At 48.7% G+C, this 26,333-nt stretch overlaps 1 protein-coding gene and 1 pseudogene across 1 annotated transcript; one reads left to right on the top strand and one right to left on the bottom strand.

Annotated features, from left to right (window-relative positions):
• Positions 1 to 8,016: 8,016 nt before the first annotated feature.
• On the top strand, positions 8,017 to 9,717 carry LOC120842207. Its single transcript, XM_040213230.1, has 5 exons — positions 8,017 to 8,126; positions 8,202 to 8,408; positions 8,502 to 8,961; positions 9,380 to 9,555; positions 9,639 to 9,717. The coding sequence occupies exons 1-5, from the start codon at positions 8,017 to 8,019 to the stop codon at positions 9,715 to 9,717; spliced, it is 1,032 nt and encodes a 343-aa protein (XP_040069164.1).
• Positions 9,718 to 23,548: 13,831 nt separating this feature from the next.
• On the bottom strand, positions 23,549 to 26,093 carry LOC120842206 (annotated as a pseudogene).
• Positions 26,094 to 26,333: the final 240 nt, after the last annotated feature.

Here is a 26,333-nt window from a genome sequence, read left to right as displayed (position 1 = left end):
GCAATATTTTTTACTCCATAAAGCTATCCGATACTTTTCTGAGCATGCCAGTGCAAAGCGGTGAAGCTTCATGAGCGAGCCAATGCTGCACTGTGAAGCATCACGCAAAGGCACTGGTGCGAGGCGGTGAAGCTCTACGAAATAGCACAAGGCAACTGCCATGGCTTGGAGGCACGTGGGCAACAGCTCTTAAAGTATGGATGGGGACATGGCCAACAGAGTTGACAAGCGAGTTTTAGCTAGGGTAACTAGGCATGTTATCAAATAAGTGATTGTACGATTTTTCTTTCCTTCCATCTCCTTAGATATCAAGGTCAACCTATACTATTTGAATATTGTTTTATTATACTGCACGAGCTGACCTTCTTCTGCTGTGACACAGGTCAACTCTATACTTGACCCCCTTGTTGTCCCCTGTCACTTGAGCCAGATTACTGGATTCCTGGGAACCCAGGAGTTTTTTAGAGAACTATTGCATGGAAGGGGCACATGGATCATTGCCTTGTCAAGTTTTTGGTTCGTAGCTTTCCACCTGGTTCATAAAGAATGAACACTCATCTTTACTTTTGCACCTCCTACTGTCTTGATTTGTTAAATTGAAGCCTCATGAAGAAACTGGCCAATACTCTAATTGTAATACCTTAAATTCAGACATTTCTATATTTGCGGCAGTTGAAGGTGGAGAGGTGTTGATTATACTACAAAAATGAATAAAATGTATAAAGTATAGGCCTAATTTCAAATTAGTGGCAAGACCCTCTCTTCTAACAGAACTCCAGTCATCACAGTAGATGAATTTTGACATACCTGATTGTCGGGCTCAACCTTTCCACTGGGGAAATTGGTTTCCTCCAGAAGGTTGTCTTCTTCTGGAGAAGTGGGCCCACCAATGAGAGAAGGTGGTCAAATCTGTAGACAAAACAGATTTAGTAACTCACAAATACATTATTCACTACCTTGCACTCAGCGGGATACGGCCAACTCCTCGAAAGCCAACTCGTCGAAAGCCCATCCCTCGAATAGGGCAATTCGTCGAAGGGCAACTTTTCGAAAGGGGAAATCGGTCGAACGGCAATTCGTCGAATCGGTTGAATGACGGTCCGAGGTAAAAGTTTGTGGCTCCTTTTTATCTTTTGACCTAAATTCTTATTCGCGTTTGGACTAGGGACAGCGTCCTTGTTAAGTTACAAAATTGAACTAGAAATTACAAGAGGGCAAAGATAGGAGAGAACTTTTAGACAGGTTGAAAGATGTGTCATCTCATGAGAATCCTTTTGTTATTTCTTCATTACTTATTTTGCAATGAGCCGCCGCAGGCCGTCGCCGTGAGGCGGCGTCAACTGATGTGCCGGGTAGGTTAACACGTGCCCCAGTGATACAAGAGCGACGTAATGACCGTGCCCCACTGCACCGTGAAAGTGGCGAAAATGGCAAGTTGTTACCTTTGACAAGAGAGAGAAGACTGGAGGTCAGTTTTTTAAAGAGCGCCGATTGCATACTTTTTTTTTTTTTTACGAAAGACAGAACACGGATTATAATAAGGCAGTATTTGCTTTAACATTTGAGGACAAAAATGACGAATTTGGCTTTAAAAATGCGGCGACCAGTTGGCCTCTTCGACGAGTTGCCCTATGACGAATGGGCCTATTTGACGAATGGTCCGCCGACGAGTTGGCTGTCGAGGAGTTGGTTTTCGACGAGCTGGCCTAGACCTGTCTCCACATGAATGCTTTGACATGCATGAATCAGCAACATTTCATCATTGCTATAAGGAATGCCATGAAGCTCTTGAATAGTCGGGTGAAATTGCCATCCAAATTATTTTCACAATTTTTTCTCTTGTGTAATAATTTACTAAAGAGTATGAACTCCCCCAAGCTCCATAAAAAGAGCTACAATAGTACCTCAAGTGCACCAATTGTAATATCTCGAGATATCCCCTAACCTTTTCTCCATTCTTGCAAAAGCACCAAAGGATATAACTCCAGGAAATAACACAGCCGAAAGACCCGTGCAATAAAGGGCCAACATTTTTTATGTTTGTATTCTTGACATATTTGCAATATTTGCCAGGGCTGCATTGGTACAATTCAAAACAGCTCTAAGACAACATTCAGCAGACCAAGAGAGCTCGGTACTAGGTCTAATCTAGCGTCTATGAAAAGAACAGCTGCTGTTCCACGCTGGTACAAACGGTGGCCATGGCAGCAATAAACCATAATACAGCTGAGAGCAGCTGTATTTAACAGCAAAACAATAAACAAATGGGCCAAAACCCTTTAGTGAGTTCACTGCATAGTGTGGGTTTTGCACAGTGAAGAAACTCATTAACAGTGTACTGACACAGTAACCACAAACGAAACATCAAATGTTTTTTTACTGCATAAAAGTTGATTTTTAGAATATAGTATTGCGAAGTAAAGTAGCTCATTCATTAGACTTGTATGGTGCTGGATTTATACGGGTATGAGAAAATGAGTAGCTGCACCATACTGATGTTGTGTTTATGGTGTGTCGTGCGCTATGCACAGAATAGCACATATGTATACATACGTAAAGACCGCCACTGACTAGTCGCTGGGGGTTAAAAGCAAGACAGTAACTGCTGGTAACACTATGATGTAATTGCCGGTGTCCCGGCAATCACAAGTTCGGTTAAATCTTCCCAGCTGACTGGTGACAGTAGGATTTGAATGCAACAAGGGCCGATGAGCCTTTTTTTTTTTGTATCTGCCGGTTTTGCGGTGAGCTTTCCTCCGCCGCCCCTCTACTGCATCTGATATCGTGCCGTCTTGACGTAACTCGACACTCTGAATCTATAAAAACACAAGTGGCCCCATGGCCCAACGGCTCGCTGGGAGCCACACTTCTTAAGTTAATGTTAAAATACACACCTCTGCCTCGACATCCGGAAATATTGGAAGAAGTCTTCCCCGTAGTCCAGCCTCATGTCACGAACGAGGTGGTAGTACTCCCCGAAGGTTTCCCGGCAGCGGAGCAGAGGTCGCGCCCAGTCGTGGCAGGGATGTCGTCGCCGCAGGAGGAGCATCATCGCGGCGGTAGATCGTGCAATTAGGAGCATATTAGACTCGTTGCCCGCCCGTGCCACATACCCGCGAACACACTCGACGAACAAATTTTCCAGTTGCTCACTTTCGAGCAGAGCCGCAGCCATATCCGCGCTACCGCGGGACGCCGCCATGTTTGTTTGGGTTGCTCAACGAGGTCCATTGCTATTGGTTGAGCGAATGCGCCGATAGCAAGCTTTTATTGGCTGTTGACTGCGGTCGGCCGCGTTGCAACGCAACCAGACTTGGAAGTAATCCGTTACAAGTAACGGGATTACTTGTAATTAATTACTTTTTGAGTAATTTTGTAATTAATCCGTTACTTTTCTAGAAATGTAATTTCTAACGTAATTTCATTACTTTTTTAGTAACGGATTACCACAAGTTACTCGTTACATTTTTTTGTTATTTCAATTTTTTTTTTTTTTCAATATTTCAAGCATAATTATAAAAATATGTTTTTTAAGTAGCGTCACCGAGTTCGGGAAGGGGGAGAGGGGGGGGGGGGGGGGGCACCTAGACTGAAGCCAAAAGCTTGTGACGGGATCTCGGCAAAGGAAAAAAAAGGGGGAAACAGAAGGGGGAATCGACTCTGCTATCCCCTTAGCACGATAACAAGGGGAGGGCCCCGACAAAAGTACTCAAAGAAAGAAAACGGGAATTTTCACACAGCTAGACAGGCATCTTAAGACAACCGAAGCGTCGCTTACACGATGCAAAAACGCCGCGTTTCGGACGCTTTTTCTCAGAAAGAGAAGCCTTTTCTGAACCTTAGGCACTTGATTCGGAGTGGGGCGAAAGAAGAATAGAAGAGTAATGGCCCATAAAAATGTCACATGGCACGCATCTCCCAAACTGGAACTGTGGGATGGGTCTGCTGCGTCTGCTTTTTCTTTCTTCTTTTTTTTCTTTTTGCTAAGATCATTATCGACATGTTTGTACGATGCAGTCCCAGCCCGCGTTCAGATTTTGGAAGCGGAAGGACGTGAATAAAGACATAAGCAACACGCTTAGAACAAGCTCGAAGTTCAACTAATAGCTTTCCTTCGGGTCTTTTTCTTCAAATAAAATAGTAGCCACTACAACTTCGTGTCCACCGAGGACGGTGGGGTGTCAGCCTCCCCTCCCTTTTTTTTGCTTGTTTGCGTTTTGTGCGGGGGAGGAATCGGAGTCGCTGTGAGTTCCGAATACGGGGCTTTACGGGACAAAAGGCCAGATGCCGTCCAGTTCTAGGAACAATTTTAAAACTCCAGTGCCTTCTGATATTTTTACGTGACATTTTTCTTACATTTTCTTGTTACACGGCAAAGAAAGTATGTCGTTTCCTTCCCGTGGTGGAGGCTCGAGGTTTCCAGCTTTCTGGTCAAGTAGAGACAAACACCAGAGCCCTAGCTCAGCCTACAAGCGAACCTAGTGTCGTCTTGGAGAACGACACTCACAATAGTCACCACATCCCCTGATGAGTTTTCCGCGAATTTGTCCTGTTTCTCTTGCTTCTATATATATATTTTTTTGTTGCAAGAACCTCGCGTTTTCGTCGTCTTAGTAGGGTGTGTAGCCCTTGTCAAATCCTGTCTTTCTCTTAACTCTATTTTTCTCCTCGTACTTATGTAGGAATGTTTCATCTATATGAAATTTTTTTTTTCGGTTGTTCAATATTTTTTACCGAGGTCCCGCCTCTAGCTCGCTGATCCACGGCTACAAAATGCGCGAGAGGTCCCAGCAGCGAGCATTCAGCATGTCTCTTCCACTGTCGCCATGGCCCTCCTTGGATCCGATGTTTAAGCTGAAAGGCAGCAAGGGAACTGCGAATTTAGAGTTTCAGTGCCTGCTCTGCCTCCCCGAAAGAAAGCTTCTTTCATCTGCGAAGTCCACGAATTCGAACCTACGAAAACACGTAAAGGTAAGCGTTTTTTAATTATTATTTTTTTATTTTTTGTGGAAACCAGTGATTTAAAAATGTAAGATTTTTGCGTAGTTCATAATTTGGCGATTGCATCACAATTTTATACTCTCAACATTGCCTTTGGTTATTTTTTTTTTCAGCCCTAGTGTATCTGCTGACGTACGGCGTAAAGTACGCTTAGAACAGTTGATAAAGATGTTGATATTTACTTGAGCTCAGGGGAGCCGCGGCGAGTTGCTGAGGGAGTTTACCCAAATTGCATTTTCGGATATCGGCAGCTCATAATGCTGCTTCCAAGCATACCAGTGTGACAGGAGCGATATGGGTGTGCGATTCGGTAAAATATTTGATTTTCTAAAACGTACCATAATCCGTTTCCACTTTAAGCGTGAGCATAGCAGAAGCTACAAAAGCGAGCCCCGGGCTTTCAGTGTCACTGCCAAGCACGCGCGCTCGTGCAGTGCAATCACGTTGTTCAAAGCTTCGTGCTCGCGCTTGTAGCTTCGGCTGCTCCTGGACTTAAGCTGAAACGAAGTATAGGGCTTATAATTATAAACAGTCGTGGGCTTAGCAATATACTGTTTGTAAATTAATTTATCGAAAAACTATAAAAAAAAAGATTTTGGTGTCGAATATCACTAATTGAATACTTCTTTGTGGGTAAAAACAACCTAGCGCACGGGGAGCTACGAACACAATAAGTAAGAACAGTATATTTCATTCTATGCTTCTTGAAGCTTTTCCTTTATAAAGTGAGGATTCGCAGTGTCTACGCACTTAAATCAAAACCAACTCTCGAATTCCAAACAACAATGAGTCGCACAGCCAGCGCTGGCTATCGGTCAATTTATCACTGAATATTTGGGTTTGCGTTCGGAGTCAAATACCGCCGTGAAGGAGATCAATTAAGAAATGTTCAAGGACAGATCGAACTATCACGCCACTACAGTGTTTAACTTCAGCTGTGGGGAAAACAAACATAATTAGTTGAGAGATTCTGACTCGTTATTCCAGTGAGGCTTCTCTTCAATTAGTAAAGCACCGATTTAATTCTAGTTCCAACCTAACGTTAACACGGTATTTGCGTCTAATCTGTGACCCGGGCTCTATCGAGATAAATGACGCAACAAATACAACCCATGTGACTTTGTGCTAAACAATCCCAGAGGTTTGTAAAAAAAAACGAGCTAGACAAAGCGTTCTGTATAGTCGATATCCCCGCTAATAAGCATTGTCAACCAAGGCGCGTGATTCTGAAAAACCCTGGCAGTACGAGTCTGTGAAATAATGCCGGGTAGCTTGTTCTAGCTAGGGTCAAAAGAGCAGACTCCCCAGCGCTTTTGACGAACCAGCTGTCACGAGTGACCATTCATTTTGCTGCCGAGTCTAGAGGAAAAGCTGAATTTGGTTTTCATTGTTTGTTTCTTAAGATTAATGCACTCAAACAAAAAGGTGTGGGTTCTGTTGACATTTGAGGAATATTGATGTGACGCTTTAGTAAAACGGGAAAAACAACTTCATTGTCCCTTTATATGTTATCATATCTTCCATTGTCTCAGCATACCTTTCTTCTACGTTCGCGTGTCTTAATCTATAACTAAAGCTGAAGAACATATAGTAGTTGAAGTGAGCTGTGCTCAACCGTTCTTTTGGCAATGTGTTGACTTAACGAAAATTAGAATTCAATGCGATAAAGTATATTTGCTTGAAACTGTAGGGGGCTTATTATAATAAGTATGCACGTAACTGAATTCAAAGTTCATTTTATTTAATTTAATTTGCTCTTAAAAATTGTTCAGCTGAATTCGTCCTCAAAATTACGTAACGTTGCTCAAAGACACCATATCTCCGTTTTCACCTCAAGAACCGTATTAAAAACAAAGTCCGGCTCCTCAGGGAGCATTACTAATTTCCACCTTTAGGCGGGGAATTGAGATATACCTTTGTAAGGCAATTTTATATTACATATGTGTTATGTTCTCGAGACGTACTCGTTTCCAACGCCAAAAGCATCACTTCTTCCTCCGACAATCAAATCTCGTAACAACTAATTCGCGCGGCGTATAAACAATGCGCAAAACTTGCTGTTTTCGAAGTGACATTGAGTGTAGTAAGTTCATTCAATGAAGCTACTGACACTGGGCACATATTTTAGTTATTTAGCTTCCGCCATGCAGTTATCCTCCAACTGCGCGATACAGCGCGAACAAGACATTGGTGCTTTTTCGCGTTCAAGATTATAACTGAAAAACGAGGAAAACCGGCAATCGCTTGTTTGTGGTACAGTGCCGCGCTATCAACAATGTAAGGCTGTGAACCTGTATAAAGAAAAGTTTGGAGAGGTTTGACTCGCGCTGGAGAACTCAGGGATCATAGCAGGGTTCGATCCCCCACCACTGTCCGTTTCAACAGCGATGGGCAACGTATACCGGTGTGTGGCAAAATACCAATTACACCTTCACATTTAATTGCCTTATAACCAATTCCTCATTGACAGTGGAGGCCCCAAACGCCATTCGCGGTATTTTTCTCCGCCTCTTATACTTAAACCCAAGAGAATGCAAAAAAAAAAAAAAATGTAAAAACGCGGATTACACGCACATTGTCTTCGGGACGGTGTGTGGATATACGTTTCTTATGCCCTGTCACGGGTTGATGTATACACGGCATTCACCAGCTTGCCTGAGTTTTTGCCTTTTCATATTGTTCATCTTATTTTGCTTTATACGCTCATAATTACAGTACGTGAAAATATCGGCTCTTTTACAGACGAAGCACCTGAGCAAGCTGAGCAGTTTTGAAGCACTAATCAAAAATCGACGCACCATCGCAGGAGTTGATCACGTTAGAGAGACTCCGCCGTCCAAGCAGCTGCGACTTGATTTTCGTGATGGGACCGTCTCACAAGCTTCACTGGACAAACTCGTTGTAAACTTCGTCATCGGCGGTATGCAGCGGTTTTCTATTGTCGAAAATCCCTCTTTTGTCGACCTCGTAAGAGCACTTGCCCCCCATAAGACTGTGCTGACGCGTAAAGCGCTGATGTCGCGCATACAAGAAGAGTACATGGCAATGAAGGATCGCTTAAAGCAGGAGCTATCCAATGTCGCCTACGTGTGCATCACTGCCGACTGCTGGACGACTTTCCGCAGGTAAGTCGTACTTGTTTGTTTAGCTTAAAAAGGAATTTTAAACATGTACATTTTATTTTTATTTTTTTTCATCAGGTGCTACATTGGCATAACTGTTCTGTGGCTTTTGCCACGCACACTGGAGCGAAGGTCAGCAGTTCTGGCATGCCGAAGGCTTGTGGAGCGAGCGACTTATGACATTCTGGCCGCTACAATTTCTGAAGTGCTTGAGGAATACGACCTCCAAACCAAGGTGACAAGGGTCATCACTGACAATGGATCAAATTTTCTCAAAGCATTTCGGTAAGAATCGCGTTGTTGTGTGTTACAAATTTCCTGCAAGAGAGGTGTGATATGGATTTGATACGAATACAGCTATTATGATTTTGTTGACAGCATCTTCGGGGAGAAGTCATCTGTGGGCGAGGAGGACGAGGAGATTGAAAATGAAGGCGTTGACCTAAGCAAGCTCATAGACAGCACTGAGGAGGGAATCTGTCTACCTCAGCATCACCGCTGCGCTGCTCACTGTCTGAACCTTGTGTCTACCGTAGATGCTTCACGCGCAAGTGAAGACGACGCGTTCTCAAAGGCGTTTACAACCGTGATGAGAAAGTGCAGGTGTCTTTGGGCCAAGCAGGGACAGTCCTCAGTCGCTGCGGAAACGGTGCACAAGGTCTGCGGCGTGTACCTGCCAACTCCAGTAACAACTCGCTGGAACTCGCTGTATGATTCATTAGAATTTCTTCTCACTCTGAGGAGGAACGGAAAAGATCTACCAGCACTCTGCCGCACACTCCATCTTCCACCTCTGAATGACCCGGTGGACTTCAATTTCATCGAGGAATACTGCGAGGTACGTTCCTAAAAATGTCTCTCAACGTGATGGTAACAGAGAAGTAAGCATTAGTTCCGATGCCCTTGCCTTGTCTTATTTTACATCGTTGTTAACGACTGCATCTGTACATATCCAATCACCTGCATGGCTATTCTTACATTAATTTATTATAGTCCGTTGCAACCCAAGAATGTAGAGCAAGGGTAAGACGGGCGGGGGAGGAGGAAGCTGACGGCACGCTGGAGAAGAGAGGGGGAACCTCCTCTCTTTAGCGTTCCGTCTGCTTCCTCCTCCCCGGCCCCTCTTACCCTCGCCCTTCGTTCTTAGGTTGCAACGGACTATAGCCATTCTGACGTCAATCATACAAAATTAAATCGGATGTTTAAAATGCATATGCAACTGGAAGGCATCTACTCCACGTATAAAATATTTTAAGGTTATGAAACCTGTCGCCTGTGCCCTGGACGTGCTGCAACGTGACGACCAGATGTTCATGGGGTATCTTCTACCGACGCTGTCTGTCCTCCAACGGCGGCTAGAATATGCCATCATGAAGGGCATGCGGATTTGTGCGCCGCTGTGTCAGGCAGTCCTCGAGGGCCTGGGAAAGAGGTAATAGTTAATATTTTTTTATAGAAAATAGATAGCATATTTAGCCTTTACTGCCAACGACTAATCGCGCATTCTATATCAAGGTTCGACCACCTTATGGAGAGTAGGGAGCTGCTACTTGCGTCAGCTGTACTGCCCAAATTCCAGTTAAAATGGATTTAGAATGCTGAGAAGCGCCTCCTGGTACATAAGTTGCTGGAGGATGAAGCGTCTCTGCCATGCTACTCCCACCTGCACAACGGAGATCAAGACATCCCAAGCCCAGAACCCGACGATTTTTTTAACTTTGGAGCCCTGGCGAATGCGCACCCGACGAGGAGCACAGAAGTTTCCCGCTTCCTGGACGCCCCCAGCGATATGCCACTGGAGAAGCTAGTGGACTTCCCGAAGATCCATATGATCTTTTTGAAGTACAACACATCGGTGCCGTCCAGTGCATCAGTGGAGCGGCTCTTCAGCCGCGCCGGTGACGTGTTTTCCCGAAAGAGAGGAAAGATGACCGACCTCAACTTCGAACAGCAACTGCTCTTGATGTGCGATAAAAACTAAGCACAAAACTTGAACGACTTTGTACATTATTTACGGCTAGTTATATTTGTGTACATACAGCTAATAAGTTGCTTTATTACCACATAGAGTGATAATAAGTGAAAAATCGCTTTTTTGCATGTATGGCTTAAAGTAATTGAAAAGTAATCGAGTAAAGTAACGAAGTAATTAATCGATTACATTTTAAAGCCGGTAATTTGTAACGGTAATCCGTTACTTTGATGACCAAGTAATTGTAATTGTAATTAATTACTTTTTACAAGTAACGGGCACAAGTCTGAACGCAACTGTGCGTACAAGCTTCGCGTGTACGCGCTTCGCAACGCAACGCTTCCGCTTGCCGCTACGGAACGCACCGCGCTCAAACGCGAATGTGCGTATGGGCCTTTATTATCTCGAAAGTTCGGCAAAGAAAGTTCGAGCGTCGCGCGCTCAAAGCGAGGATGAACTGACACTTTCGAGAATAACAAAGCAGAGGGAAAGTTACGTCTGGTGCGAGAATGAACGGGAATCTTCTGGAGGACCGTGACCAAGCATTGCTTTTTCGGCTCTGCGGGCGGCATTATCCCCCCTTTTAAAAGTGCATCGCCCCGATGCAAAGCGAAACGAAAACGTAAATGGCTAAAACATTTACGGTGAAACGAAATAAACATGCAGTGTCTCAATCCTAACGCGCGTAGAACGGCTTGAGTCGAACTACGTGGACGACTTCGGGTCGTGACTGGCGGCGTCCTGATGGTCGAGTTCCGTCGGGGAGCACCTCGTAGTTCAAGTCCCCAAGGCTGCGGATGACCTTGTAGGGTCCGAAGTAGCGCTTTAACAGTTTCTCGCTGAGGCCGCGGCAGCGAATGGGCGTCCACACCCATACCCTCTCTCCGGGCTGGAACTCCACGTCGCGGCGGCGGAGGTTGTAGCGGCCTGCGTCAACACGTTGCTGGTCCTTTATTCGAAGACGGGCTAGCTGTCGTACTTCTTCTGCTCGTTGGGTGACCAGCTGGGCATCGTCGGTGCCGTCGTCCGTCGGGTCGTGCGGCAGCATGGCGTCGAGCATCGTCGTCACCTTTCTGCCGTGCACCAGCTGAAAGGGTGTAACGCCGGTAGTTTCTTGAATCGCCGTGTTGTATGCAAACGTGACGTAAAAATACTCCAAAAGCCGGGAGACGTCATAATTAAAATAAGAACGCCGACTTGACATAACAGAAAAAACAACTTCATTAGACGTTTCGCCTCCCATGCGGGAGGCATCATCAGTAGTTACACAGCAAATGCAGGGTTCAACCTAAACTCAACGCTATTTATCACGAATGTCCGTGTAAGCTTCGTGGAGAGGGCCGCGGTTTTTGTTGCACACGGATGTGTCCCTGCGAAGAAACCACGATTCTAGAAGCTTTCGGGGCACCCATCTGTCCTCTCTCGCCAAGGTCGTCGCGGCCGGAAAGTCGAAAGAATGCCCCATTGTCCACGCATGGTCCACCAGTTCAGTCTTCAGTCGCGTCGCGTGGAATGCGTACGTGACGTCACGCTTGTGTTCTTTGAGTCTGGTATCTCTCCTCCGTCCGGTTTCACCAATGTAGGACGCTGGGCAGTCACTGCAGGGGATTTGTAGATAACGCCTCTTTGGACGTTCGCCGGGGTTGGGTCCTTTGGTTTGGAAACGGAATTTCCAATAGTTCTGTATGGCTTGAAAACAGTTCGGATGCCAAGGGGCCTCAAAGCGCGACTAAGAGGTTCGGAGACTCCTTTGACATAGGGGATGCACACTACATTCTTATCTCTTTCCCTTTCGCACGGTTCCACATTTTGTTTCATTTTGTTTTTGACCTCGTCAACAAAACGCCTCGGGTAGTGACGTTTCACCAAAGCTTCCTGTAAATGAGTCATCTCATTTGCGCCATGGAGCTCATTAGATGACACGGTATTTGATCTCTGTACAAACGATCGCACTACTGATTTCTTGTGTTGCTTGTGAACTGGGTGATGGGACAAAAAATCCAAAAAATTATCTGTTTCACATGGTTTGCGGTACACCCCCGTTTCAATCCTGTGGTTCGGCTCGCCTGTTCTTATTACAGATACATCTAGGAAGGGCAATTTGCCCTGCTGTTCTGCCTCGCAAGAAAACTGTTTTGCGCGGAGCTAAACAGTGTTCACCCCGCGATACAGTTTTCTTGCGAGGCAGAACAGCAGGGCAAATTGCCCTTCCTAGATGTATCTGTAATAAGAACAGGCGAGCCGAACCACAGGATTGAAACGGGGGTGTACCGCAAACCATGTGAAACAGATAATTTTTTGGATTTTTTGTCCCATCACCCAGTGCAGCACAAGAAATCAGTAGTGCGATCGTTTGTACAGAGATCAAATACCGTGTCATCTAATGAGCTCCATGGCGCAAATGAGATGACTCATTAACAGGAAGCTTCGGTGAAACGTCACTACCCGAGGCGTTTTGTTGACGAGGTCAAAAACAAAATGACACAAAATGTGGAACCGTGCGAAAGGGAAAGAGATAAGAATGTACTGTGCATCCGCTATGTCAAAGGAGTCTCCGAACCTCTTAGTCGCGCTTTGAGGCCTCTTGGCATCCGAACTGTTTTCAAGCCATACAGAGCTATTGGAAATTCCGTTTCCAAACCAAAGGACCCAACCCCGGCGAACGTCCAAAGAGGCGTTATCTACAAGATCCCCTGCAGTGACTGCCCAGCGTCCTACATTGGTGAAACCGGACGGAGGAGAGATACCAGACTCAAAGAACACTAGCGTGACGTCACGTACGCATCCCACGCGACGCGACTGAAGACTGAACTGGTGGACCATGCGTGGACAATGGGGCATTCTTTCGACTTTCCGGCCGCGACGACCTTGGCGAGAGAGGACAGATGGGGGCCCCGAAAGCTTCTAGAATCGTGGTTTCTTCGCAGGGACACATCCGTGTGCAACAAAAACCGCGGCCCTCTCCACGAAGCTTACACGAACATTCGTGATAAATAGCGTTGAGTTTAGGTTGAACCCTGCATTTGCTGTGTAACTACTGATGATGCCTCCCGCATGGGTGGCGAAACGTCTAATGAAGTTGTTTTTTCTGTTATGTCAAGTCGGCGTTCTTATTTTAATTATAACGTGACGTAGGGCAGCACTTCATCCCACGTCTTGTGTTCCACGTCCACGTACATAAAAATCATGTTGGCGATGGTCTTGTTTAGTCGCTCCGTCAGCCCGTTGGTCTGCGGGTGGTATGCTGTGGTCCGGCGGTGGTCGGTGTGGCTCAGGCGGAGTATCTCTTGTGTCAGTTGCGCCATGAACGAGGATCCTCGGTCCGTAATCAGGACTTGGGGAGCGCCGTGTCGGAGGACGATAGACTCCACGAAGAACTTGGCTACTTCCACGGCGGTCCCAGACGGGAGTGCTTTTGTCTCGGCGTACCTGGTGAGATAATCAGTTGCCACGATTATCCACCGGTTTCCCTGCGCTGACGGTGGGAAAGGTCCGAGAAGATCCATTCCAACCTGCTGGAATGGTGCAGTCGGGGGCTCGATCGGCTGCAGGAGACCTGCCGGCTTCGTCGGTGGTTTCTTACGTCGTTGGCATTCGTGGCTCGAACGGACGTAGAGGTGGTGTTGTGAAAACGGAAAAGCCCTGGACCAGACCATCCCTATCTAATCCGTCCGGCATCGGTGAACTCATTGAGTAGCATCGCCGCATGGCTCCGGTCGGCTTGCCCGGAGACGAGGCGAGAGGCGACAAGGGGGTGCCGTGGGACCACCGTGTTGGCGTCGCCCCACCTAGGCGCGGAGCTAAGCCGGACCCTTCTTTCTGGCTGCGTTAACGCTGGTCCGAAACGGGGTCAGCCGACTCAAGAACCGGGAGGATTACCGGGCCAGGGTTCCGGGTAACGACGCGCCAGCTGCGGGACCTCCGTGAGGGTGGGATTATCCCCGGACGCCACCTGCGGATGATCCGGCCAACCCCTTTCCCGTGCCTCAACGCCGTCTGATGGAGGGGTCAGCACTACCACGGCCAACGTCGTCACCCGGGCAAACACTGGACCCCTTGCTGTCGCCTCCTCGGCGCAGCTTTCGAGGGCAAGGGTGCCTCAACGCCGGAGTGTGAAGTCCGGCCACAGCTGCAGTGTGTGCATGTGGGTGTGTGCGTGCTCAGGGGATGAGTGGAGGCGGGGCCTGAACATGATTTGTTGGCAGCTTGGCCACCATTGGCTGCCAGCCGCGAGAGTACCGAAGAGCGACCCTATAAAAGGGGCAAACAGAATGTCGCATCTGTGCCCTCGGACGTTGTAAATACTTTGTACATATGTATTAAACAAAGTTTCGTTGCGAAAGACCCTCCCGTCTCGTCATGTTCCTGGACGGGAGTCTGCCCGCTGCTCCTTTCCTGGCCTGGCCCTGCGTGACGCTACCCGGAGAACCCCCTCGTTCCCAACAGTGGACAGTCTTCGGGAGCTTGGGCCAGTAGTATTTTTCTCGGATCCGTATGAGAGTCCTACTGTAGCCAAGGTGACCAGATATTGGGTCGTCGTGGCAGGCTTGGAAGATCTCTTCTCGAAGACTAGCAGGAATCACCAGCAGCCACGTCGAGTTGTTGTCCCCCGAAGTTCTCTTTATAGAGGATACCTCTCCGGACGGCGAATCTTGGCAGGTCACGTGAGAGGGCTCGGGGAATCGTACCCCCTCGTCCCTCCAAGTGGACGATCAAAGCACGCAACTCAGGATCGTCCCGCTGGAGCGCTGCCATGCCGTGAATGCTCACCACGCCAAGAAAGTGGTCGACGTCGTCGTCGTCTTTGGCACATCCGGTAGCTGACTCGACAGGGGCTCTGGACAGGCAGTCGGCGTCGCTGTGTTTTTGGCCTGACTTGTAGACCACGGTTACGTCGTACTCTTGCAGTCGTAGGCTCCATCGAGCGAGGCGTCCCGATGGGTCTTTCAGGCTCGCTAACCAACACAGCGAATGGTGGTCGGTGACCACCCGAAAAGGAGTCCCGTACAAGTATGGGCGGAATTTCGTGATGGCCCAGACGACGGCCAGACATTCCTTCTCGGTCGTCGAGTAATTGCGTTTCGCGTTTGACAGCGTCCGGCTAGCGTATGCGATCACGCGCTCCGCACCGTCTTGTCGTTGGACCAGTACCGCTCCGAGTCCTGTATTACTGGCGTCCGTGTCGACCTCAGTTTCGGCTGATTGGTCGAAGTGGCCGAGAATCGGTGGTGACTGGAGCCGTCACTTTAGATCGTCGAATGCCTGTTATTGTTCTCCACCCCTGTCGAAGTTCACGGCGTCTTTCGTAAGGTGCGTCAGCGGCGCAGAAAGCTTGGCGAAATCCTGAACGAATCGCCGGTAGTATGCGCAAAGTCCAAGGAATCTTCGGACGGCCGTTTTGTCGGTGGGCGGTGGAAAGGCCGCTACGGTGCGAGTCTTCTCAGGGTCAGGACTTACACCTTCGTTGCTCACCACGTGGCCCAGGAACTTCAGTTCGCCGAAGGCAAACCGGCACTTCGTCGGCTTGAGGGTGAGTCCTGCGGTCCTGATTGCCTCTAAAATGGCCCGAAGGCGTCGCAAATGCTCGTCGAAGTTGGCCGAGAATACCACGACGTCGTCGAGGTAAACGAGACAGCTCTGCCACTTGAGGCCTGCCAGGACGGTGTCCACGACACGTTGGAACGTTGCCGGCGCCGTGCACAGTCCGAAGGGCATCACCTTAAACTCAAACAGTCTGTCGGGCGTGACGAAGGCAGTCTTTTCTCGGTCCCGTTCGTCGACTTCCATCTGCCAGTAGCCACTCTTAAGGTCCATCGACGAAAAGTATCGGGAGTGACGCAGCCGGTCCAGCGTGTCGTCGATGCGGGGGAGCGGATACACGTCTTTCTTCGTGACCGGGTTGAGCCGCCGGTAGTCAACGCAGAATCGAAGCGTTCCGTCTTTCTTCTTTACCAGCACGACTGGAGAAGCCCACGGGCTGCTCGAAGGCTGAATGATGTCGTCGTTGAGTATCTCCTGTACTTGTTCATGAATGGCCTCTCGTTCCTTTGGGGAGACCCGGTACGGCGGCCGATGCACAGGGATCGCGTCCTGGTTGGTAATGATACGGTGTTTAGCAACTGTTGTCTGGCGCACCCTCGACGTCGTCGCAAAGCAGTCGCCGAACTCGGCGAGGAGGTCTCCGAGCTGTCGTCGTTCCCTGGCGCTGAGCTTGGAGTTAACGTCGAGATGTGCCGGCGGTGTACTGTACGGCTGACATGGCGAGGGCTCGTCGGAGATCACGGCGATTTCGGCGTCGGCCCGGAGTTCCTCGACGTGTCCTACAGTGGCACCTTTTGTGAGGTGCTGCGCCTCCGGTCGAAAGTTCGTCACGAGGAGAAAAGAACGTCAATCCCGCAGCTCCGCTACGCCCCTCGCGACGCCTATTCCTCTTCCGAGGAGCAGTTCGACGTTGCCTTCCAGAAGGACTTTCCCGCTGGCAACTGCATCGGTCACGACGGGCACAAGAACACTCGACCGTGGCGGCAGGTTCACGTGGTCCGCAATGACTCGGACGGCGGCATGCTTCGTTTTGGATCCCTCCGTGGCAGGCGTCGTTTTGGGTCGCTCGGGAGGTAGAACGGGCTTTCGCAGCGTCAGCCTGTTTGCTCCAAGGTCGATCACGGCACCGTACTCACAAAGGAAGTCCATGCCAAGGATGACGTCTCTCGAACAGTCTTTGAGGACGACAAATTTGATGGGGCAGGACTCTCCGTGGGTGTCCACGCGCGCAGTACACCTTCCCACTGGTGCGATGAGATGTCCGCCGGCGGTTCGTATTTTCGGGCCATCCCACGGCGTCATCACTTTCCGAAGGCGGCGAGAGAGCTTCCCACCTAAAACGGAATAGTCTGCTCCGGTGTCGACGAGTGCCTTCGCGTCGTGGCCGTCGATGGTAACGTCGAGGTTATTCGACACTGTCACAAAAGCGTCGTTCCTATCCGTTTCGTCGCTAGTGTGGGAGCCCTCCGATGTTTGTGGAGGATATTGGCGTCGTTCGTCACCGGCAATACCACCTCCCGGTATTGCCGCACTCAGTTTTCTCGGCGAGGCAGGGGGGACAGGCTTTCTCGGCGGGACCGGCGAAAGGGCGATGGCGAGCGTCGGGGAGATGGTGAACGGAATCCTCGGCGGCGAGACAACTCAGGAGATAAAGAGCGGCGGAGGTAGTCCTCGATGTCCCGAGGTCGCTCTCCAAGACGTGGTCGAGGGTCGTTGGGCGCAAACCCTCGTAGGCCCAGCTGGCGGTAGGGGAATCGTCGGTAGATGTGGTCCGCTTCACCACAGTGGTAGCACAGGGGGCGTCGATCAGCCGTCCGCCACACGTCAGACTTCCTGGGCGCCGGTTGTTCTCGCCGGACGCACTGAGGTCGGTCGTCGAGACGTCGGGGGTACCGCGGTGCTGCACTCTAAGAAAAAAAGGAGGAGAAAGGTAGCAAAAGTGACTGTTCCTCCTTGCGTTAGACACGCTTCCCTGAGAAGGGAGGAACGGAAGCTAGGATGGAAGGAATAAAGCAGGTTCCTCTTTGTCCAGTTGGTGCAGGGGTAGAACATCGCGCTACTGATCGAGTGGTCGAGGGTTCGATCCCTGAAAAGTGTGAAGCTTTTTATTTATTTTTTTCTTGCTTTGCTAGGTTTTCTTGTTTTGTTTTTCCTTTTTTTTTCTATTTACCACGACAAAATTAAACAAAACCCAGACCGATGGAAGGAAAATTAAAGTTATTATTATCCACCGATACAAGCTTCATCAGCACGCTGTTTGATAAACAGGATTTGGTTGGATCTAAGCCGTTGAAGCAGGGGCTAAGACGACGAGCTTGGTCCTTCAGTCGTTTCTTTTCCCAGAGGGTGTTCGACATTCATAAAGAAAAAAGCGTAAACACATCCGTCATAATCAGCTAAGCTTTGTAACGATGCCGACACCTTCTACGTACACTGGGCTTCGATTGCGCCTGCGATCAGCTGCGATAGCGACGGGCTTCGGACTGTTCGGACCTCGACCAATCGTGCCTCGGCTGCCTCGGCCGCCTCGACTGCCGGGCCCTGCTTTGGCTGTGACCGCTGCAACCAACGGTGCAAAGACTGCAAGCGAGTTGTGGCTCTTTGAGGTCCCTTGTTCTCACGACCGCTGTGCAGCGACTGTGATGTGTGGTTTATCTGTGCGTCTTCTGTGCTGCGTTCGGTGTTGTTACCCCTTTCCGCTTACCACCCGACCATCACCTCAAATCTGTGTTTCCGGAGCTGCAGATGGCCGTGCTGCTGTTGTGTACGAAGACGCGAACGGTCGCCGACGTCCCACGTGTGCAAGGCGCCCGGAGGTGTGGAAGGAAGTTGCAGTATTCTACTTGTGGTAAAGACGCAACAAAACAAAATTGTTTTCTTTTCTCCTCCGGCCCTTCTCCTCCCTCCAGGAATATTTCTGCGGGCGCTCACGCCTGTGTGTCCTGTTATTTGGCCAACTTGTTGAAGCCAGTTGGTCAAAGTCCAATTTCTCGTTAGACAACTTGTAAAATAGGCCACTTCGTCGCAGCTCAATTTGCAGATCCCAACTCCAATTTGCAGATCCCAACTCGTCGAAGACCAGTTTTGTTTTGTAGGCTTCAGAGGAGTTAAGAGGAACCCCTTATTATTGTCCTTTGTTGCTTTACATGTTTTGCCCTCAATGTTATTTTGTTCTCTTTATATGTCCAAGTACGAGGCGCTATTAGGAGAATGATGAAATGCGAACGGCGCAATATGTGGTTTTCGATACACACTGCGTCACCTGGCAGCTCTCTGGGAACTCGTTAAAATGTGCGTTTGGAGTGAGGGTACGACTCCTACCAGCCCTATTATCTGCTGAGAAGTGCTAGACCAGGGATGCACAACTAAAAAATTATATGGGCCAAAATTATGTTTATTAAGAACTGCAGGCCGCACCTAGTGCAATGTGTTGTACATTTTGGCTGCGGTTATGCTTCCGATATCAGGTGTCATTGCACTCGTTTCTGTCTTTAGCACATCTCGCAATGTCATAGCCGTCACGACAGATCGAAGTCGGTTCTTGTTCAGAGTGGTCAGTCGTTAGCGTGCCCGCTGTAGCATGCGAGTGGTTCGGGCAGTTGTAGGCCTGATGATACGAGTACATCCAAGATTCGAGAGCCGCTGCCTGTCCATGACTAATGAGACTGCAAAATCCGCATAGCTGCAACTCTCATGTTGATTATTTGTCTGTGCGCCTAATGTACTACATTCTTCCCGAAGCGTCAACTGTTGATCACCCTGTTTTGTTTTTCTGTGCACAACCAACATGCCCAGGCACTGCTGCCTGTTGTGAAAGTGGTCATGAATGACTATGCGAATGGTCGCCAATGTTGCCATTTGTCAAAGGGTCAACCGACGATCATCTGAAGATAACCTTGGTTCGTGTCTCTGTGGATCACCAGTATCGCCTGGAATTGGTTGTAAACGAAGACGCGGCTGGTCGCTCAGGTCTTCCTGTGTTTCACAACAAGATGACATATTCTATTTCAGATTTTAATGTTTTTCGTGTGACTGTGGTAGAATCGATCGACCTGCGGATAGTCACGTTGTGACGGTGATCTAGACCGTAACTTCGATCATACTATGGCCAATATCGCTGTCGTCTGCATGCAATGCCGTGCTAGCCACACTTTGGGTGCTTCCAAAAAAGAAGGCTGAACAGCATTGAAATATTGCGGAAAGGAGACGTGTGCTTGTTACCAAACAGTGGCGTTTGTTAGTGGTCGGGGGTCGAGCCTCCTACAGCATGTTGCATGTTGCGCCAGCCTTGTCAGGGCTCCCAAGGCAGCGGGAGGCTATCGACTGCGTGTTGACTTAACCAAGCTGAACCAGGTCATCCTCTGAGAACAGAACATGATGCCGACCGTCGATCAGGCGTTTGGGTTGCCCGGAAACATTGCCGTCGTCTCGAAAAGGGGTGCAATGTCTGGGTTTCACCAGGAATGCCTTTCCGAAAGCTGCCAGGTGGACATGATGTTCAATACACCCTTCGGGCGATTCTCTTATCGCTGCCTGCCCTTCGGAATTATGTCCGCCTCAGGGGTGCTCCAGAGCCCGATGTCACTGATTCTCAAAGGAATTAAAGGATGCATCAACATGGTACACGACATTCTGGTGTTTGGCAGAGACTGATCTAAACCCGACAGCAGACTCCAAGTTGCCCTCGAGAGGCTGCATCAAGCGGGCGTTATGCTGAATGCCTCCAAGTGCCGCCTCGGGGTGTCGTCCCTTAAGTTCCTTGGTGTGGTGTTGAGCACCAACGGCACAGCACCGGACCCCGATAAGGTCCCCCGCCATCACGGGTATGCGATTTCCGACAGACGTGCAAGGCGTGCAGCGTCTCCTGGAAATGCTGAACCACATCGGACATTTCTTGCTGAGCCTCTCCGCCGCCACTGCGCCAATCAGGCTCGTTCTGAACGAGGACACGGTCTGGACCTGGGGGGACTAGTCAAGCTTCAGCCTTCGACTTACTGAAGAAGATGTTGGCATTCAGCTCCTGCGTGGCTCGATAGAACCCACAGTATCCCACAACCGTTTCTGCAGGCATCAACTCGTACGGCCTGGGTGCGGTCCTCCTGCAGGAGCAACGATCTGGCGAGCGAGGAGCACATAGCGTACCAACCGGGGGGCAAGGGAGGTGCTTGCCGCCCCCCCCCCCCCCCAGTTCTCAGAGTGGGAGGGGGGGGGTGGGTGGGGAGGCATGTGTTTTGCCACCCTCTGAAACAGCCGCCACTGGGCAGTGCACACTGGCCGGCGGTGCCCAAGGCATACCAAGGGCACCGCCCCCCCCCCCCGGGGGGGGGGGGGTCTAATTTGCCCCCCACTTAAAAACAAGTTGGTATGCCACTGGAGGAGCAGTTCCTTTTGCGTCGCGGACAATGGCTAGTGCCGAACAGCGCTACAGCCAAATTGTGAAGAAAGCACTGGGTGTCTCGTGGGCTGTCCATAGGTTCGAGGAGTTCCTGCACGATTCGAGGTTTGTTGTTGAAACCAACCTGGGCTCTGCCGATCTAGACCTCATGCCTCATTGCGTCCAGTGGCTCTGCATCTAGCTGCTGCACCACCAGTTTATGATGCAGCACGTTCCTGGCAAGTACTTCACCACTGCCAACATGTTGTTTAGAGACACCGAGGGCCTCGTTCCAGCTATGTCTACTGCGGACAGTGTCGAGCTCTTCATGTCACAGGTTGTGACTGCAAGCCACTCTAAGAAAAAAGGGAGGAAAAAGATAGCAACAGCGTCTTTCCTCCATTTCACTGACGTGTCTCCATACGTATCCGAGAAGCAGGGAGAAACGAGATGTCTTCCTTCTGAGGCTGAGTGGAGGAAATCAATTGTATCTAATTTTCATGAGCTGCTCTAGGCTTTGTGACTTCTTTATTATTTTCTTTCAGACACGCTGCAAGCGCACTTTGATAAGCAGTATTTGTGTACCCACGCATGTCCACGCATTACGATAAGTTAACTGAAATTGTGAACGCATAGTATCGTTGAGAGTTAGCTATGTATAACAACCACAGGCGGTCCATAGTATGTTCTCCGAAGAACGCAGAGCAGGATGCTGGTTTCTACCCTTCAGTTTGTCAAATATGTAAACAAAGCCGTCATAAACTGGTCAGTTCCAAAATGGTGCTACGTACACCGGGCATATGGTGGATGCGCAAGAGTCGCCCGAGTCTGCTGAGCCTATTTGAGCATCACGACGGTGAACCCATGATATTGGCGACCGTGACATTCACCGTTGCAGCGACTCTCCTGCCTTTTACTAGTTTGTGGGTCTACCGTGGTATGTTCTTACCAAGTGTGTCGACCGACGATCGCCCTGTGTTCCTTTTTTATGCGCATAACCGACATTGCTATGGCAGTACTGCCTGTTGTGAAAGTGGTCATGACCCCAGACGCAAACCGTCGCCAATGAAACCATGCGTTCCGGTGTCAACTGATATCTAATTATCGCCTTGGTGATTCGGCTCCGCACATCACCAATATCGCTATGGCAGTGCTCTCTACTGTGAAAGTGGTTGTGAACAAACACGCCAACAGTTGCTGAGCTCACCTTCTGTGCCCAAGTGACCTAGATAATACAGTTACTGGCTTCCCCTGCCCGAGAAGTCTTTCCCTTTCCATTGCAAGGAAGTCGATATTTCCGTCATCCCTGCTGGTGTTCTCGCAGCTACCACAGTGTGGTGAATATTTGCAGCGCTTTGGAGGGGGTAGGTGCTTAACATAAGATCAGAATTCCCAAGTTTTGGAAATGTTAATTGTGGGCACTTGTCCGGTATTGTACAGTATGAATAAAATTAGAGTAAAAACGCAAGCGAGCTGATGCACATCTGTACTGAGAAACCTCAAGACTAGGAACAGAGAGGACAAGGACAACACCGTCTCAAAACCAGCACAGAAATTATTTAATTTCGGGACAATCTTTTTTGTTTTCTTTGCACAGCGTGAAACACATGAAACGAATCTCCACGTAACCTGCACGTTTCAGACGGTTTTTAAGCCCATGTTTGAGTGCTCGAGACTTTCACAATGTAGAGTGTGCAGCTGACGTGGAGATTTGTTTCATGCGTTTCGTGCTATGCAAAGGAAATAAGAAGAAATATTTTCCTGAAGTTAAATCATCTCTGTGCTGGTTTTGAGATGGTGTTGTCCTTGTCCTCTCTGTTCCTATTCTCAAGGTTTTTCAATATATATTTATTTATATTCTTAAAACTGGCACAGTCAGATTTGTCTCCTTCATACCTTCTTCACACACATTTTTACAAGATTTAATTTCCATATCATATTTCAAAATAAGGCAAATCTCAGGATATTTTTGGGGAACCCCCTTTCAGAGCAGGATGTCCTTTCTTTTTTTCGTTTGATTTTTCGTTGGCATTGCCAGGCAGGGAGGCAGAAACAAATGGCATTGCTGCCTGGCAGAGTTCCTACTCCCCTACAGTTCAAAGTAGAACATGAATATGCACCAAGATTGTAAAAGCATTTTTAACAATTTACAAAAATTGCAGGAGCAGGTTTTCTCTAGCAAGTTTGAAAAATATGACGAAGGCAAGAATTGGTGCACCAACAAAATTAAAAACTGACTCAAGCATGCTAGGACAAATTCAAATAAAAAAAAGACTTAAACATGAAGAATGGACAAAAAAAGCACAAGAAATATAATAAAAGCAAAATGACCACACACACAAAAAATGTTCAAGATGACACGGTTAACCGGGATGTAACGATAGCACTAATAAAAAAAACTTTCCAAATTCACTAAAAAACAGATGCATTCGAAAAAGAAATGTAAATCATAATTCAGCTTCAGTTTGCTCTAGTTTGTTTGTAGGTTCAGTTTTCTTGTGTTGGGCCGGAATGTATCCCCTTGTGTTGTGGTGTTAATTAAGCTTGTAAAATTGCGAAGTGAGGCACAACTTCGTAGAGTGTGCCAGAGTTGTACAGGGCAAGTGAGCACAAGTCAAACTCGTTGCCTGGTGTCACTGCCACAATGTCGTTGTATTTTTTCACAATGTACGAGCACTTGTGATTGCAGTAGCACACAGTTTTCAGACGTCGGCAAAGGAGGATCAATAATCCGCAAACCACCAGCAGCTTTTCGACTTGGAGGAAATTGGTGTGTCGTTCTGCACATCGAAGATGATCACATCTCCCAGTCGGTACATACGACTGTTTGCGCTGGCAGTCTTCACAGAGCAAAGAGTAGCTTCTGGCGTGATGACGCAGACAGCGGCTCGCTCTTCTTGTGAAAGGCTGGTTAACTTCACCACAACAGAACCAGTCGTTTCAATGCAGCTTTCGAAAAGCTTTCCCGAGAGCTCGTAGCCTTGCAACAGCTGATGGCGTGTGCTCAGTGTTCGGCAGATGTTGCGAAAGTTTCGCACATTTGAAGCAATAGTCTTGAAGTAGGCATGTTTAGCCTCGAAGCGCATTCCCCAGTACCTACGTGGTGGGCCAAACCTCTATATGAAGCCTGGGTAATGGAGCAAGTAGTGCAACTTTGCTGTCACTGGTGCAGATGGGTACAGCAATGTGAATGCTTCCAGAAACTCTTGGATCTTGATCTGGAGATAGGAAATGCAGTCTCTTGGAATCCTCTCTGCTAGGATAATGTCGATGCAATGTCTGTAGGCCACGTAGACTAACCAATGTGGGTTATCGGGAGGCACAGAATCTCCAAAGATCTGCGGGAGGAGCCTGAATAAGCACCACTTTTGGCTTGCTGTGCCACGCAGGTTGGCTTTTCTTTGCAGAAACTTCTCTTTGGGTGCAACAGGGGCAGCCTTCTTGTCATGAAATTCATAACTGAAGCTATTCACCTTGTCCATGTCGGATTTTTGAAGAGTGCCATTTTCTACTAGACCATGCAGGACACGCTGCATGACGACGCCCATTCCCCCTTCCAAGATATCATGCATTGCGTCCGGGGGGAGTTGTGATGTAATGTCAAACTCTGCGATGCTTTGGAGTGGAGGAATGGCAGAGATGCCATACAATGGGCCATTTTGGGCTGGATTCAAAGCGAATGCTTTCAGGTGGCTTTCATGTCCTGCGCGTGTTCTCGTCGTACAATCTGCCTCGGAGAAAAGCTTGTCCAGATACCCGTAGCGACCAAGGCAGAAACGACATATGCGGCCGCTACTAAAGCAGCACTGGAGGCCAGCCATCTTGTGCATAGAAAGGTTTTCCCCAGTGAATGCTACTGTCACCACATTGAAGTGCTTCCCTTGTGCATGCATGCCATGCTCATGGACATAATTCAAGTCCTGAATAAGGGGAGCAAGAACTCGATCCAAGCCATACGTTTTGACCATCGGGTACCTGACAAGCAGCAGGAGGTGCACGGCACGGCACTCAACTTTGACCGGTGCCTTGGATGGATGTTGATCAGCGAGAAGTAGACCACAAGGATCTTGTGAGACCCTGCTGCCGCACTCAGAGGATTGCTCAGCTCAAGCTCATCTGAATAAAGGAGGAGGAAGATGGTCGGTGTCTCACTGTCCTCTTGGCGCAACAGCTGTTGGCTGAGGAAGTCTCCATCAGTAATGTCTTGAAGGACTTTGGACTGATTATGGGCTGCATGACACTTTCAAGGATCTCAGTGGATGACAGGAGATTTCCCAGTAGTGGCGATAGAGGTACATAGCACACCGACTCTTGCAGTGCTTGGTTGCCCGTCTGAAGTGGCATCACCAGAACGTCTGTGTAGGAGAGGTTCTCCATGACATATTTCTTCCTGAGGTAGGTGGTCTGTATCCCTGAAAATATGTCCTCAACAACATGTTCAGCATGTTGGAGTGAGGCCAGCTTCTCTCTCAGTGACATAGCAACATTCTCCTTCTCGAGGATATCTTGAGTTTGTTCCGTGATACTTTCAAGGACTTCAGACACCACATTTCTTATAACACTCAGGATTTCATCAGCAGTGCTGTGTGCTAGCTTCAGCTCCTCGGTAATCCTAAGGTGGAATAACAACAGCCGCTTTCGAAGAGCGCTTCTCCTGTCTTCCCTTGGTGCTTCAGAGGATGGCTCTTGTGATGATGTACTTGGCGAGTCTAAGCTCTCATGTTCAGTTTCTTTGTCAGGTTCATCGGCTGCCTTTTGGAGTCTGGCTTCAGTTGAAACCGTTGCCATGGCAGCATTGTGTTTGCGATAAACATGTGTTATGTACGAATTATAAAGTCTAAAAGATGCGGCACAGCCGCCGATCCCACAAACCACTCGAAAATTGGTCTCGCAGCTGTGCTTAATCATGTGGTTCACAACGCGTTTGATGGACGTCGCCGTGTATACATATCTTGGGCAGCCTACAAGATCCCGAGGCATTGCGCTCGCCTCTTGTTTTCCCACTGGTGAAAATACTGATGATGCAACAGTCAAGGCATCATGCCGTTTCACGCACTTGTCACTGACCTTGCATCTTCTCCATTGGGCTGCTGGAGTCCGAGGCAAAATCTCTTCTTTCCAGACAGAACGTATTGCACGAGAAACTTTGTGAAGAATGTTCCTTTTTTTTGTCACACTGCCCTTGGCGGAGACTCGGTTTCGGTTGTAGCGCTAATACCACGGGGCGTATCGCGCGCGACGCGCGACCGTGCCGTGGACGGAAATGCAACGCCGGGGGAGGGAGAAAGCGAAAAGCACTAGGGAGGCGGGGAAGAAAAAAAGG

Source organism: Ixodes scapularis, unplaced genomic scaffold (genome assembly GCF_016920785.2).
Source record: "Ixodes scapularis isolate PalLabHiFi unplaced genomic scaffold, ASM1692078v2 PGA_scaffold3__209_contigs__length_174095766, whole genome shotgun sequence".
NCBI lineage: Eukaryota > Metazoa > Arthropoda > Arachnida > Ixodida > Ixodidae > Ixodes > Ixodes scapularis.
The sequence above is the reverse complement of the archived record's forward strand: the minus strand, read 5'-3'. Positions and strand labels throughout refer to the sequence as shown.